Source organism: Equus asinus, chromosome 27, assembly GCF_041296235.1.
Source record: "Equus asinus isolate D_3611 breed Donkey chromosome 27, EquAss-T2T_v2, whole genome shotgun sequence".
Classification (NCBI taxonomy): Eukaryota; Metazoa; Chordata; class Mammalia; order Perissodactyla; family Equidae; genus Equus; species Equus asinus.
The window spans coordinates 1,672,661-1,686,951 of record NC_091816.1 but is presented as its reverse complement, the minus strand read 5'-3'; the positions used below and the strand labels follow the sequence as shown (position 1 = coordinate 1,686,951).

General features: G+C 36.9%; 1 protein-coding gene across 2 annotated transcripts in view; it reads left to right on the top strand.

Moving 5' to 3' along the window:
• Window positions 1-14,291, top strand: part of HOOK3 (hook microtubule tethering protein 3) — a 100,088-nt gene that overhangs the window by 24,562 nt on the left and 61,235 nt on the right. For both annotated transcript variants that reach the window (XM_044750772.2, XM_014837810.3), the window contains exons 5-7: window positions 795-927; window positions 5,459-5,526; window positions 13,063-13,125. In XM_044750772.2, coding sequence (XP_044606707.1) covers window positions 795-927; window positions 5,459-5,526; window positions 13,063-13,125 — 264 coding nt within the window. The remainder of the gene's footprint in view (window positions 1-794; window positions 928-5,458; window positions 5,527-13,062; window positions 13,126-14,291) is intronic.

Here is a 14,291-nt window from a genome sequence, read left to right as displayed (position 1 = left end):
CTGATTTCACTCTTGCCTCTCTACAGTCTGCTCTATACTCTAAAGCCAAGATGATTTTTAAAAATAAAAATTAGATTCCGTCACTCTCCTCCTCAAAGTCTTTCATGGTTTCCTATTGTGTTGAGAATCAAATCCTTACTTCTTACCAGAAGCGACCAGGTACCGCCTGACCCCTTTAACCTCCTCTTATGCTGCTCTTCCCCTCACCCATAACACTACAGCCACATTCATCTTGTTTCTGTGCTTTTAGGATCTTCTTTTTTCAGTGTAGAGTTATCAGACAGTGACCTTATATTTACATGTGAGTCATTTCTTTTGGGGCCAGTCAGTTTCCCCATACAAAAGTCTTCCATTCTCCTACCTGATATAAGTGTCTTGCTATCAGCGTTTTGGAGTCAAATGGAGTGGAGGTAGCTAGAAGGAATCTTACTGTCGGGAACATGAACCTGTATTTAATCTCCACTCTTTCTGATACCCTCTGGTTCAGAACCTCTCTAGCTCCACTTCTTCAGAGGGTACACATCCAGTCTTTCTAGGGGTGGTAGAGGGATCGATAGTACTCAGTATCTTTGCTCAGTATGCATACCACATATCAGATTAGGGCCTAAGTTGCTGTGACTCAAGATAGTTATATCTTAGGTATAGGAGGTAAAAGTAGAAATTGGGAAGTGAGAATGACATGACAGCTCTGGGCTTAGCGGTGAGTTTCCATTGCTGACAAATTAATCTCTATCACATATTTCATTTGTTCATATAAATGTAAATGCAATTCTAATCCTTTTGTCTCCATTCAGATTTTAGGACAGCAAATTAATGACTTTACCCTTCCTGATGTGAACCTTATTGGGGAGCATTCTGATGCTGCCGAGCTTGGAAGGATGCTTCAGCTCATTTTAGGCTGCGCTGTGAACTGTGAACAGAAGCAAGGTAATTTATTTCAAGTTAGTGTATGTATGCATTTAAAATAACAAGGAAAGTAATATATATTGTACGTTTTATATATAAATCACCAGTACAAATGATAGCATCTTTTTAAGGCCGCTCTCAAAGCATGCCATTTTCTCTGATTTCGCTAATTTGTTTGCAAGCATAAAAGAGTTTTGCAAGTTGTGATAAATGTGATTGTGATGACACTCTTTCCCATTCTGCAAGATTACATAATTCTTTGAGTAGATTACTTTTAACTACCCTGAATGTAGTGAAATTTACTGTTAATTGGACAAAGTCCAGCTAAATTAATTAATAATATGAGTAATAATGATAATGATATACTGGATCAATTCAGCTCTAGGAACTTAAAATTGGATATTTTAGATTGCAAGTACAGAGGATTTATTTCACAAATATTTACTGAACTCATGCATTATGCTGGAGCTAGGAACACAGTGTCAGGTGGAACAGACACGATGCCTGCCCTCCTGAACTCGTAGGTGAATGGAGGGGGCGGGCAGTAAATAATGCCACATGTAACTGTCTGAGTATGATGAGTGCTTGAAGGTAAAGTGTATGGGGACAGTCTAGGTTTGGGTCAGGGAAGTTATTTAAGCAAAGATATGGAGGGTACTGTATTAAGAGGAATCCGAATCGTAGAAACTGAATGTTAGAAAGACCTCCATTACCTTTGAGGGATTAAGATAAACCCACAACTGTAATTGGAGAATAGGGAAGAAGGTGCAAAGAGATGAAGCAGGAGGAAAGTTAGATAGGGAGTGCTAAATGATGATGGCACAGTATTTTACTGTTATTTACATGACTTTTGAAGAAGGTGGGGTTTTTTTTAAGCCTAAAGGTATTTTTCTTCTTCCTCCTACCCCATCTCTGGTCATGCAAAACAGATTTTTATTAATTTGTCTGTACTTTTTTGGTGTTCTAGTGATGTTTAGTAATAGTTAACATTGTTTTCTTGAAGCTATGGCTAGTTTTATTGGTCTCTGATTCAGGAATTTTTTTCTAACAATGTATTTATTTCTCTCCAGCCCCATTGCTTTTAGATTTTAGCATGCCATGGTCTTTTCGTAAATTTTACTTTTTTTATTCAGTGCAACTCAAAATTTAAATAGAGAATTTTCTACATTCGTGATTTTTGTATATTATTGAAATGTCTAAGTTTTTTTGTCAAATTTTAGACGATTGATATAAATAAGATTCAAGACATTAAATCTCTAAGTAGATGTTTTGATTTTAAAGGGTGGATGAAAAATTATTTAATGTAATTCATTGAGTTCAGATGGCTTCTTATGTATTCTGTTAGGAGATTCATTAATTCTTAGGATTATCCTTAATACATAAGGGTCCTTGGAAGTGTATAACTGTTAAGACTTGGCTAATTATATTTATTACAGGGTAGGAATAGGAAAATAAGGATGTTACCTATATCCATATTCCTATGGAAAAGAAGACAATCATATTTATTTATTGAGCTTGTCGCATAGACCAAAGTTCTGTATAAAACCTAGACTCAGTTTTTCCACTGACATTGTATGTAAATGATGAAAACTTTGAACAGTATTTTAACATCATACTTACCTGGAGGGTGTTCTCTGCTCTCAGGAACACAGTTGAGAACAAAGATTCAAATTAAATGGATTTTTGAATTAAGTATTACCAGTCACTGCACGTTGATGATACAAAATCAGGATATAAAACCTGATAGTCACAAGGAGTAAATGAAGTTGTCTGGGTGTATTTGCTTTGTAATCCATGAAGTACTATACAAATAAAAAGGGCTTTGTGTTTAGATCATTTTTTCAATTAGAAGAAGGGAGGGCAATCGCTCAGAAAGTTGACTTTACATTTATCTTGGCTATCTGACTTCTCCATTTGGAGCAAATGAGTGGTGGTAAATTTGAAAAAGCAAAGATTAGTAGTAGAAAACACAGTTAATAACAATATTTACCAGGGCCAGCCCGTGGCCCAGTGGTGAAGTTCATGTGCTCTGCTTCAGAGGCCCAGGGTTTCCCTGGTTCAGATCCTGGGCGCGGACATGGCCCCACTCATCAAGCCATGCTGAGGCGGCATCCCACACAGCACAACCAGAAGGACCTACAACTAGAATATACAACTATGTGCTTGGGGGCTTTGGGGGGAAAGAAGAAAGGGAAAAAGGAAAAAAGATCGGCAACAGTTGTTTCTCAGGTGCCAATCTTAAAAAAAAAAAATATTTACTGTGTGTCTCCCTTCTGCCTGGTACTCTACTGAGCACTAACAGAACAAAAAATACTGTTTTCAGATTAGGAAATTAAGACTCATAAGTTTATGTGACTTGCCCAAGATGTCGTGCTTTTGAGAGCCTAGGGAGGGACAAAAGCCCATGTCACTTCCACTTGTAGACTTAACACTCTTTATACTGAACAGCACTGTAGATTTTGGACCTAAAAGCTAGCTTTTCAGGATAAACTCCCTGACATGGCACACCTCATTTTCCAGCATTGCCTCATAGATCTGCACCTCATAATCATATATGCTTGTATTTCAGACATTTAAGATTTGTAAATTTTTTTATTTTTCAAAAATTGTACATTAATGTAGTTCTCATCATCATTTTATCATTTAGCATTCTACGGTGTTCGCGGGGAAGGGCCTTGACGTGGCAACACCGCTTCTTAACTAACGCTTCCCCTCTCGCACCTTACTAACTGCGCAGCCTCTCTGCTCCCACTGCTGTCTTCACCTCCAGGAAGCCACCATGAGTTTTCCTTCCCCGTTCTCAGGGCCACTGCTGCTTCTCTTCTGTGTTCACAGACTTTTATTTGGGGGCTGTTTAGTCATCCTAGCTGGGCCATTCTCTCCATAGCCTGGAATTCTGTTTCGTGCCTCTGAGCAGAATATCTAGAAGCACTCCCTTGTATTCCAGCACTCCTTTGAGGGGCTCCCCATTAACAACAAAACAAAACAAAACAAAAAATCGAGCTTAGACTAAAGGAATTTTCTTTTAACCAAATAGTGGGTCAGTTAGGATATATTTCTACTGCTGGCTGAAGCACAGTGCCTGTGATCTAAGTGTGCTGTGTATATTTGTGTCACCACACATCTGACTGGGTACAAATATCCTTAGGACATGACTTCCTGAAAAACATGTTTTGCATTAACTAAAAGCTTTGGCATTAACAACCAGAATGTCAAAATGTCATAATTTAATAATGCTTTCAAAATACTTTTTTTTTTTCAACAAGTTACCTGTCAAGCACAGGATTAGAATTTGGCATTTCAAATACATGTCTCTTTCTTGCCAAAAGATCACTTGAACGATTTCATACTAAGACTCCTTCGTGTAATAGTTGGAATGCTGAGACAATTTTTCGGTGTTTGTTTTTTGGATGTGTTAGGGGGAAAGGCAGGTTGAGGCTAAAATTTCCTAATCACTTTACCCTTTTAAGTGTTTCTTCTTAAAACATTTACCATATTTGTTGGAATCCAACTGGCCTGCTGATTTTTTATGTGTAATGACACTTTCATTATCCATTGTTGGATTTGAAAATAACGAAAACTACTTCCGGGGCTTTTTTAGAAGGCAAGAAATTGTTTTTTCCAACTTCGTCACTACTGATAGCTAAGAGAGTCTTCTCTTTCTTGGCAGTGGTGAGAGTAGTAAGATGGATGGAGTTGGTGCTTTAGTATATTAAAGATGTGGGTCACTGGGGCCGGCCTCGTGGCCGAGTGGTTAAGTTCATGCGCTCCACTTCAGCAGCCCAGGGTTTCGCCGGTTCGGATCCTGGGCGCAGACATGGCACCACCCATCAAGCCACGCTGAGGCAGCGTCTTACATGCCACAATTAGAATGACTCACAATTAAAAATACACAACTATGTACCTGGGGGCTTTGGGGAGAAAAAGGAAAAATAAAATCTTAAAAAAAAAAAAAAAAAGACATGGGTCACTGTTTTAAAGCCCAGTGTTCTACAATATTTGTTTAACTATGTTATCAGTTTCTACCTCAAATTCATCATAATTTTTTGTTCTAAGCAGTTTTCAGGTTCATTAAGTTTTTTCTGTAGTAGAAAATAATAAGGTAGGGATTATACGCAATTCAGTGCTTTAATGTCACATAAGAATAAAGCCCAAACTTCAGAGTTTTTTAACATGCAGCAAAGAATAATGTGAAAGACAGATAATGTTCAGATTTTAAGAACAGTAATATGGAGTCCTTTCCATCCTGGCTTTCAGCTTTCCTATTTCATTTGTTTTAAGTTCCTGAGATCCTGCATATTTGTGACCTTTAGCTGTAGCCTCAACTTTATAAGGAATGGTGGGTGGGGGGAATATTATCTGAAGGAAAGATAAATACTGTGATTCTCAGCTTTTACTTTACCTATGGCACATTTGTTTGACTATATATATGAGGAATTCCTAGGAAGACTCAAAACAGGAAACTCCTTATAAGAATCATGAAGTGTTAGCCTTTATTCCCTTGACTATCTTTAACTTGAACAGTGACATTCCAGATTGTTCTTGTTTTTAGAGTACATCCAAGCCATTATGATGATGGAGGAATCTGTTCAACATGTTGTCATGACAGCCATTCAAGAGGTACGTTGGAGCTTCGTACTTACAGTTTGTGAAAAATTGAAGGAGCAAACATGAGTTTAAATAATTGAAGTAGAAATTTTAAAAAGAAATTCCCCTACTCACTTTCTGAGAATTTTTTCTTTATACTTAGGATATATAGCTTCTCATTTTTATTAAATCATAGTCCTGTAAATTTCTTATTTTTATTTAAATCTCAAACATTTATCTTGCAGGTATAGATATTCAGTAACTATTCCTAATTTTTTTAAATGGCCTGATGAACTAGGAATAGTAGACTAATTCCTAAAGCCGTTAACATTTATCTTAAACCAGCAGTCTACCTCCCACTTAACTATTGGTTTCTTGTTTGGTAGAAAACAGATCTTCAACTCCAGCCATACCCAAAGCAATTTCTAGGTGAATGTTTATATTGAAACTGTTTGGGAGGAATCCTCTACCCTTCCAAATTCTTGGCTGAGGCTTCTGTAGCAAAAGACAGAGTAAGAAGTGAAAAGCGTACAAATTAATTTAATATAAATTTTATGACACAGAGCCTTTGCAAGAAGTGAAGGCCAAAGAAGTGTTTAAACCTGTGTTTTGATGCTAGGTTTGAGGAAGAGTGGAGAGTCGTGGAAAAATGTCACATGGCAAAAAACAGAGTTTAAGCTAAGTGTAGCAACCTGGGGGAAACAGCAAGTCCTGTTCATTCAGATTGCTTTCAGTGTCCCTCTGTCTTCAGAGATAAGGATGCTCATTTTCTCTGAGTGTAGGGGGGCCACCTATCACATGAGGGTCTTAAGATCTGCTTCACTGGAAGGTCAGAAAATCTTCCTGATACCTGCTGCTTCTCAGATTCCTTCAGCTTGAAATATTCAATATGCCAATGTGCCGTATTTTGGAATAGCATGTCCTGAACTCCATCAAATGTAAGACCTAAAACTGTAATAGTAAAAATAAGATAAAGATTAATAACTAGTTGGTCTCAGGATGTGAGGATGCATTTAATCATACAAGTAATGGAAGAAACCCTTAAGGAAACAAGAAGACAGTATAGGACATGAATATGCAACTAACAGGGAAAAAAATACAACAGTCGTAAAAAATGCTAAATGGAAATTAAGATAAAGTGTTTTATTTTAATTCTACCAACTGACTATAATCCAGGGATTCCCGCTACCCCCTCAGGTTTGATAATTCGCTAGAATTACTCACAGAACTCAGGAACCGTGACAGTTTTGTTATAGCAAAAGGATACAAATCAGAATCAGCCCTCCCTCCCAAAAAATGCATAGAGGGAGGTCTGGGAGTATCCCAAAATTTCTGTTGTCCCCTCCCCATGGAATCAAGATATCACCCTCCTGGCACATTCATGAGTGACAATAGTACTGCCAGCCAGGGAATCCCCCCTGAACTTTTAGGTCCAGAGTTTTTATTGGGGTTTCATTTTATAGGTATGATTGATTGGATCATTGCCCACGAGGTTGAACTCAATTTCCAGCCCTCCTCTCCTTCCCAGAGGTCAGGCTGATATCATGTGGCTCAAAGCCCCAACCCTCTAATATGGTCAGTCTTTCTGGCATGGGCAGCCGCCAACTGGAGTCATCTCCTTAGCTTAAACTATCTAGAGGCCCACCATGAATAACAAAGACACCCGTATTAGTAGGGAAATCCCAGAGATCCAGAGGCTGCCTCCCAGTAACTGGGAGTAAAGGCCAGCCAAATTATTACACAGGACCTTTCAAAAAGCAAAGCAGTTAAAAGATCATCACTTTGGCAATCAGCATGGATGATAGGAGGGTAAACTGGTGTATCTTTTTAAAAATGTTATATTCAGGCCAGCCCCGTGGCCTAGTGGTTAAGTTTGCCACACTCCACCTTGGCAGCCTGGGTTTGGTTCCTGGGCATGTACCTAAACCACTCACCTGTCAATGGCCGTGCAGTGATGGAAGCTCATGCACAAAATAGAGGAATACTGGCAACAGATGTTAGCTCAGGGCGAATCTTCCTCAGCAAAAAAAGTTATACCTTTATATCCTGTAAGATATAAGGTGAATGTTAAAATACCAAAATGATGATCACCCAAGCAAGATAGAAGTTTAATTTGCTTTTAAGTGGTCCTGAGTTGGCTCTGTAGTCATCAGGGACCTAGCTTTCTTCTATCTTATTGTCTGCCATCCTTAATACATGATTCTCGCCTAGTGGTTCAGCTATGACTTCGAAAGTTTCAGCTATCACGTTCACATTTCCAACCAGCAGGAAAGATTGAAGGAGAGGTTATCCACTTCTAGTAAACTTTCAGGAATTCTCACTCTTATTAGTCAGATATTACTCACATAGCCACACAGGGAAACTGGGAAATGTGGTCTTTATTCCAGGTGGTCATGGACACAACCAAAATTTGAAAATTTTGTTACTAAACAAAAAAGAATAAGGGGGCCATTAACAGTTCTACCTTACTGTAATTTTTGCTGTGTTTCTACTTTCAGGAATTATCCTAAGGAAATCTGAAATACAAGGATACGTAAGAGTAGTAGTAAACATTTATGCAGCACCTATGATGAGCTAGGTAGTACTCGTACTTACTAAGCACATTCCATCTATTAACTCATTTGAAATTCACTGCAGTTGTAATTAATGCTACTGAAATGTACACTTAAAAATTATTAAAATGGCAAATTTTATGTTATGGATATTTTACAATAAAAGAAAAAGAAAAAGAATAACTAATCCTTGAGGTATGTGCTGTTATTGTCCTCACTTTATAAAAGAGAAAATTGAGGCGTAGACATGTGAATAACTTGATCAAGTTCACACAAGAAGTAGTGGCAGAATCAGAACTCAGATCTAAGCAGTCTGAATCCAGAGCCTACACCCATAACCACTGTGCTGTGTTGCCTCAAGATTATTTCAGCATTATTTTCTAGCACTGAAACATTAGAAATAATCTAACTGTCCAGCAGTAGGGGAACAGATAAATAAATTATGATGCAATAATGTATTGGCATATTACATAGGCATTAAAGCTTATTTTTGAAAAACATAATGACGTGGGGAAACCTTACAATATATTTGGTAAGAAAAGGTAGGCTAGAGAGCACAAGAGCAGTATAATCCCATTTCTGTTAAAAATTAAAATGAGTAAAAACAAACTTGCCAAAATGTTAACTATCTCCACATGGTTGGATGTTCTAAACTCTTTTCTCTGTTTTCCAATTTTTCTATAATAACAAGTATTGTATCTATAATCAGTATTTTTAAAATTAAAGTCTGTGACTGAGTGATTTTCACTTTCTGGATCTATCCCAGGGAATTCTTTAGAAATTCGGACCAAGATTGGGCACAACAGTGTTTATCAAACTATTTGATATTAACAGAAATGTGAAAACATTGTATATCCCTTGGTAAACAAGTGTTTAAATCATGATACTTCTAGCCCATGGAATATTATATAGCTGATAAAAATTTGTTTAAAAAAAGGGAGGGAGTTGTCTTATGACAAAGGGAAAACATTTAAAATGTCAAGTGAACAAAGCAATACATACAGTTAGATCGTAAGAATAGATTATGGGTCTATTCATTTTATTCATTGAGTAAACACTTATTGAGCACCTACTATGCAGCAGGAGCCGTAGTAGGCATTAGGGATGCAATTATGAAAAACATAGACATGGTCTCTTGCCTCACAAAGTGTAAGTCTCATGGGAGAAATGAATGAACAAGCAATTCAGATACTTGCAAAGTATTCAAAATGAAAAGTACCCCGATGGGGAAAATGTAGGAGTACCTCAGGGAGTATAGGACTCAGTCTGGAGACGTTCAGGAAGGCTACTCAGAGGAAGTGTCGTCTAGACTGAGCACTGAAGGAGGAGATGAGGTCAGAAAAGGGCAACAATTGTTCTGAAGTCCAGGCGACACGAATAAGCAAGACCTGCACGGCGTGTTGGAGGCACTGAAAGAAGACTGCCTGTACGTGCAGAGTGCTTAGACATGAAATGAGACGTCAGATTATTAGGATATTGAGCAGTTTTGTTAAAAGAGTTGGAATTTTGGAAATTAATGAATAGATTTTAAGGAGAAAGTGCATTGAAGTCTGTATTTGAGAAAATCCATGCAGTGAGAAGAGTGGGTTAGAGGAAAACAAGGCTAGAAAAGAGGAGAGCAGTTGAGAGACTTTAATAATTGTCCAGTGAAGAATGATGGAAGGCTGAACTAGGTGATGGCAGTCAGGGTGGAGAGAGGTGGACAGATCTGAAAAGCTCAGAGCTCCAGTCAGCAGGCTTGATGACCTAGGAGGAAGGCAGGGGTAGCTGGGTGAAATGATGGGACCGAAGAAGGGTTTTTGTAAGATGGTAGTTTCTCTCTCTCTCTCTCTCTTTTTTTAAAGGCACATTCTATTTTTATGTCTTTATTAAGGTGCTACTGACTTTGATTTTTTTTTTATTGTGGTAAAATACACATAACATAAAATTTACCAGTAGTGATATTTAGTACATTCGTAACATTAGGCAAACATTACCACTATTTAGTTTCCAGAACTTTTTCATTGCCGCAAAAGGAAACCCTGTACCCATTAAACAGGCAAGACTCATTTCCTCCTCCCTTCAGCCTTGGCAGCCAGTAGTCTGCTTTCTGTCTCTATAAATTTTCCTATTCTGGATATTTCATATAAATGGAATCATATGATATGTGGCCTTTTATGTCTGGCTTGTTTCACTTAGAATGTTTTCAAGGTTATGTTGTAGCATGTATCAATACTTTGTTCCTTTTTATGGCTGAGTAATCTACTGTTGTATGGATTTACCACATTTTGTTTGTCCATTTTTCAGTTGATGGGCATTTAAGTTGTTTCCACCTTTTGGCTATTGTAAATAGTGCTGCTATGAACGTTAGTGTATAGGTTTTTTTTGAACACCCGTTTTTAGTTATTTTGGATATATATCTAGAAATTGAATTGCTGGGTCATATAGTAATCCTATGTTTAACCTTTTGAGAATGCACCAACCTGTTTTCCATGGGAGGTGCACCATTTTACATTCCCACAAACATTGCACTAGAGTTTTGATTTCTCCACCTCCTTGCCAACACTTGTTATTGTCCATCTTTCCGATAATAGCTGTCCCAGTGAGTCTGAAGTGGTATCTCATTGTGGCTTATTTGCGTTTTCCTAAACACTAATGATGTTGAGCACCTTTTCATGTATTGGCCATTTGTGTGTTATCTTCTTTAGAGAAATGTGAATACAGTCAAGTAAATGATAGTCTTTTAACTATTTAAATGGTAATAGGAAGAAGGCACAAGAAAGAGAAAGTAGAGGTTGAGATAGAACGAAGAGGATGATAAATGGTACAGGGTCTGTGAGAAGCTGGGGAGAGACTGGGTTGAGAGCACAAGTGGAGGGATTAGTCTTAGATGGGAAGAATAGCACTTGTATTATAACAAAATCGAAGAAGGAAAGGATGGGCATGAATGTTGCCAATTTTGTAGGTTAAGGTATAGGAAATTGGGGAAATTCTTATCTGGAAGCAAGGTTGGGTGAAGAGTGGGGGAATTGGTGAGGTTAGAGAAGTAGGAAATGTTTGGAATAATCTTTAAAGGGAATCAAGAGGCTGCTGACTGGGGAAGCGTAACTACTTTTTGGGCAACTTTGAAGGCCCAGTTGAGATTCGAAACTATGTATTAATAGTGTTTTATGATTTTTAAAACTTTTTTACTCTCTTAGTACTTGGCAGTCAGGGTATATAGCCAGAAGAATTAGGTAGTTGGATTGAACTTGCATTGAGATTTTGCTGGGAAGAAGGAATTGAGGTAAGAGGAGAATTGATTATATTGACAGAAGTCATCAACATAATAGACCACGAAATCTAGGCTAGAAAGAGAAGATCATTGATTAAACAAATGACAAACCATGGAAGCTAAAGTGGGGAAGGGGAGATTTCCAAAAACAGGTTGATATTAGAAAAAAGAGGAGTGAACTTCAGGCAGGCAAAACAGTGATGTTCACTCAAGAGTCTAAGCAAAGTAAGGAAGAAAATGAATATAAGGACTGTGAAAAGCAGGGAGAGAGTGGAGAGGTCTAGGGCCTGGAAGTGCTGAGGAAGTCGAGGAACAGATAGACCAGATGTAACTGAACGAGAGACTTATGAAGGGAGTGGAATACCTAGGTTTTTATTCAGAGGTGTTGCTGTGTTCTGAAAAGGACTACAGTGTAACAATAGAAGAAAAAACACTGAGAGAAAATACTTCCACTTCCCTCTCCTTCCTGCCTCTGAATTAGATACTTCCTCTCTGAATATCTGTCACAACCCTTATCACACCATAATGGATTTGTTTTACTCGCTTGAACTGTGCTAGACCCATGGTTGGCACAGGTAGCTTCTTAAATATTTCACAGTTTTAAAGGTGGTTATTTCTAGATGGTAGAATAATGGGTTTTCTGTCTTTATATTTTTTTTCTGGATTTTATTTTCTGTACAATGGATATTTTTTCAGTTGGAAGAAAAGTCTTTTGAAAATCTTTTTATTAATGTCCTCAAAATAAAAGCATAAAAATTGAAGCCGGTATTTTTATTCTGAGAATTTCCCCCCATATTTATGCCCAGGGACTTTGACCTCTTCTCATTACGTTAATGTAGAGTAGTGGTTCTCAGACTTCGGTATGATTCAGAATCACTTGGAGGACTTAAATTAAACAAGTTGCTGGGCCCTAACCCCTAGTTTCTGATTCAGTAAATCTGGGCTGGAACCCAAGAATTTGTGTTTCTGACAGATTCTCAGGCAATGCTGAATGTTGTTGATTTGGGGACCTCACTTTGAAAACCACTGATCTTGAGAAAAAGATACAGCTGAACATAACATTTCAGTTCTCTAGAGAGTGGGATGAAGGCTGAAATTACAGTATCTCTCAACAGCACAGCCCCACATTTCTAATTGTCCCTCTCTCTTTTGTCCTCAGACAGAACATAAGAAGGAAACAATAGAAAATTGGGCCCATTTGAATCTGCCCCTGACATTTGTCACAATCGGAATTTTATCCCCTTCTCCCTCAAACCCTCACACGCCCTTTGGACCTTCTCTCCTTGAAACACAAGGGTGAGAGAAGCTAAAACAGATTCGTGTGTGCGTGTTATTAAACTGTAGCCAGTTAATTCTGGCTAATGTTGATGTTGCCCACATTTGTTCTTTGGAAATAGTTACTTAGTGTTACCATATTTTTACTGAAAAGTCAATGTTTTCAAATATTTAGCCACATTTTTAACTTAGAGACTTGTCTTTTTAGTAATAAGAATAAGTAATACTTGATTCTTATGCCTGGACCTACAGTGACAATGAGCACCAGAATTTAGACATGTAATTTTAAGTGAAGGCATTATCCTGAGTGAAAAAAAATTTCCGGAGTGAGAAACTTTCATGTATAAGAAAATGTTCCTTTTACCTTTGTGTTTTCATTTTAATTTTTATAATTCTTTAGTGGCTGAGTGTTCATGTTTGTTGTGTAAGTATATTGTATAGAATGTCTCTTTTGTCTCATAGTTATAATCATTTAAATCTTAATTCCAGCTGATGAGTAAAGAATCTCCTGTCTCTGCTGGAAATGATGCCTATGTTGACCTTGATCGCCAGGTATTTGCATTGTTTTTATCCATGCAAAGATCGAAAAGGATAAACTGTAGATATTAATGAAAAGAATGTTTTGATTGAAATAGCTTATGAAATGTATTGGTGTAGTTCTTTATTATTTATCTAAAATTCAAGAACTGAAGCCACTTTACTAATAGATATTACACATTTGTAATTAAATTTGTAATTAAAGTGTTATTGCATAACCCACTTTGAAATAAATTAACTTATTTAACTTATTGTAATTCATGTTTTCTAGTCATGATTTTTCTTTTTTCGTTAGTGATACTTTCTAAATGCCACTTTTAATACAATAGATGCATTCCTGGGAAGTTGTATGCATTTAATCTTATGATTTATTAATCATACAAAAGATATTTTGCCTTTTATTTAATGGTATTCTTCAATTGAAGATATCTCCTCTACCCTTTATCTTGTGAAGAGGTGAAGATTTGTCAATACATATTTAAATGCACTAGGGAACTTTATTTTTAAATGAACTCTGCAGTGTATTGCAGTTTTAACAGAAAAGTTATTTTGTAATTTTAATTTTATTTTTTAATAAAATGCTGTTACTTACATTGTCAGTTTCTATGTTCCAGCTATTCTGGGACATCTGCTCCAAAGCATGAACAGAAATCTTTGTATTCTTTGTCTTCTCTCATTTCTTTCCCATGATTTCTAAATGTTTTGCAGGAAAATCTTTGGATGTGCTATAATTTTAACCCAAGTTGTAATTTATCTTTCCTTTGCCTTATGGTGTTTGATTTTAAAGTTGTCACCTTGAATGCGTTTTTTTGTAATCAATTTTTTTCTTTCGTTTTAAAAATTAATTTTAATTATTTTTTGTCATACTTTGCTAACTTAGAGTTTGTGTAATAATGGGACACAATTCGGGAATGTTTGGTTTGTGTTGAGAATCAGAATAATAAAAATCTTTTATTTTAAAACTGATATACAAATTATCACAAAGATTTAATGTGACTAAAAAACTTGTGTTGAAATACACTAGTTGTATATTTTAACACTTGAACCGATATTCCTCTAGTGCAGACATATGTCACCAAGGTTAAATTTCTACCTTATTACAGAATCAACATTGCCAAGAGCCAAATAGCCCAGAGAGAAGACGACATGTAAGAAAACTTGTTATGAGGAAAGAACAGAAA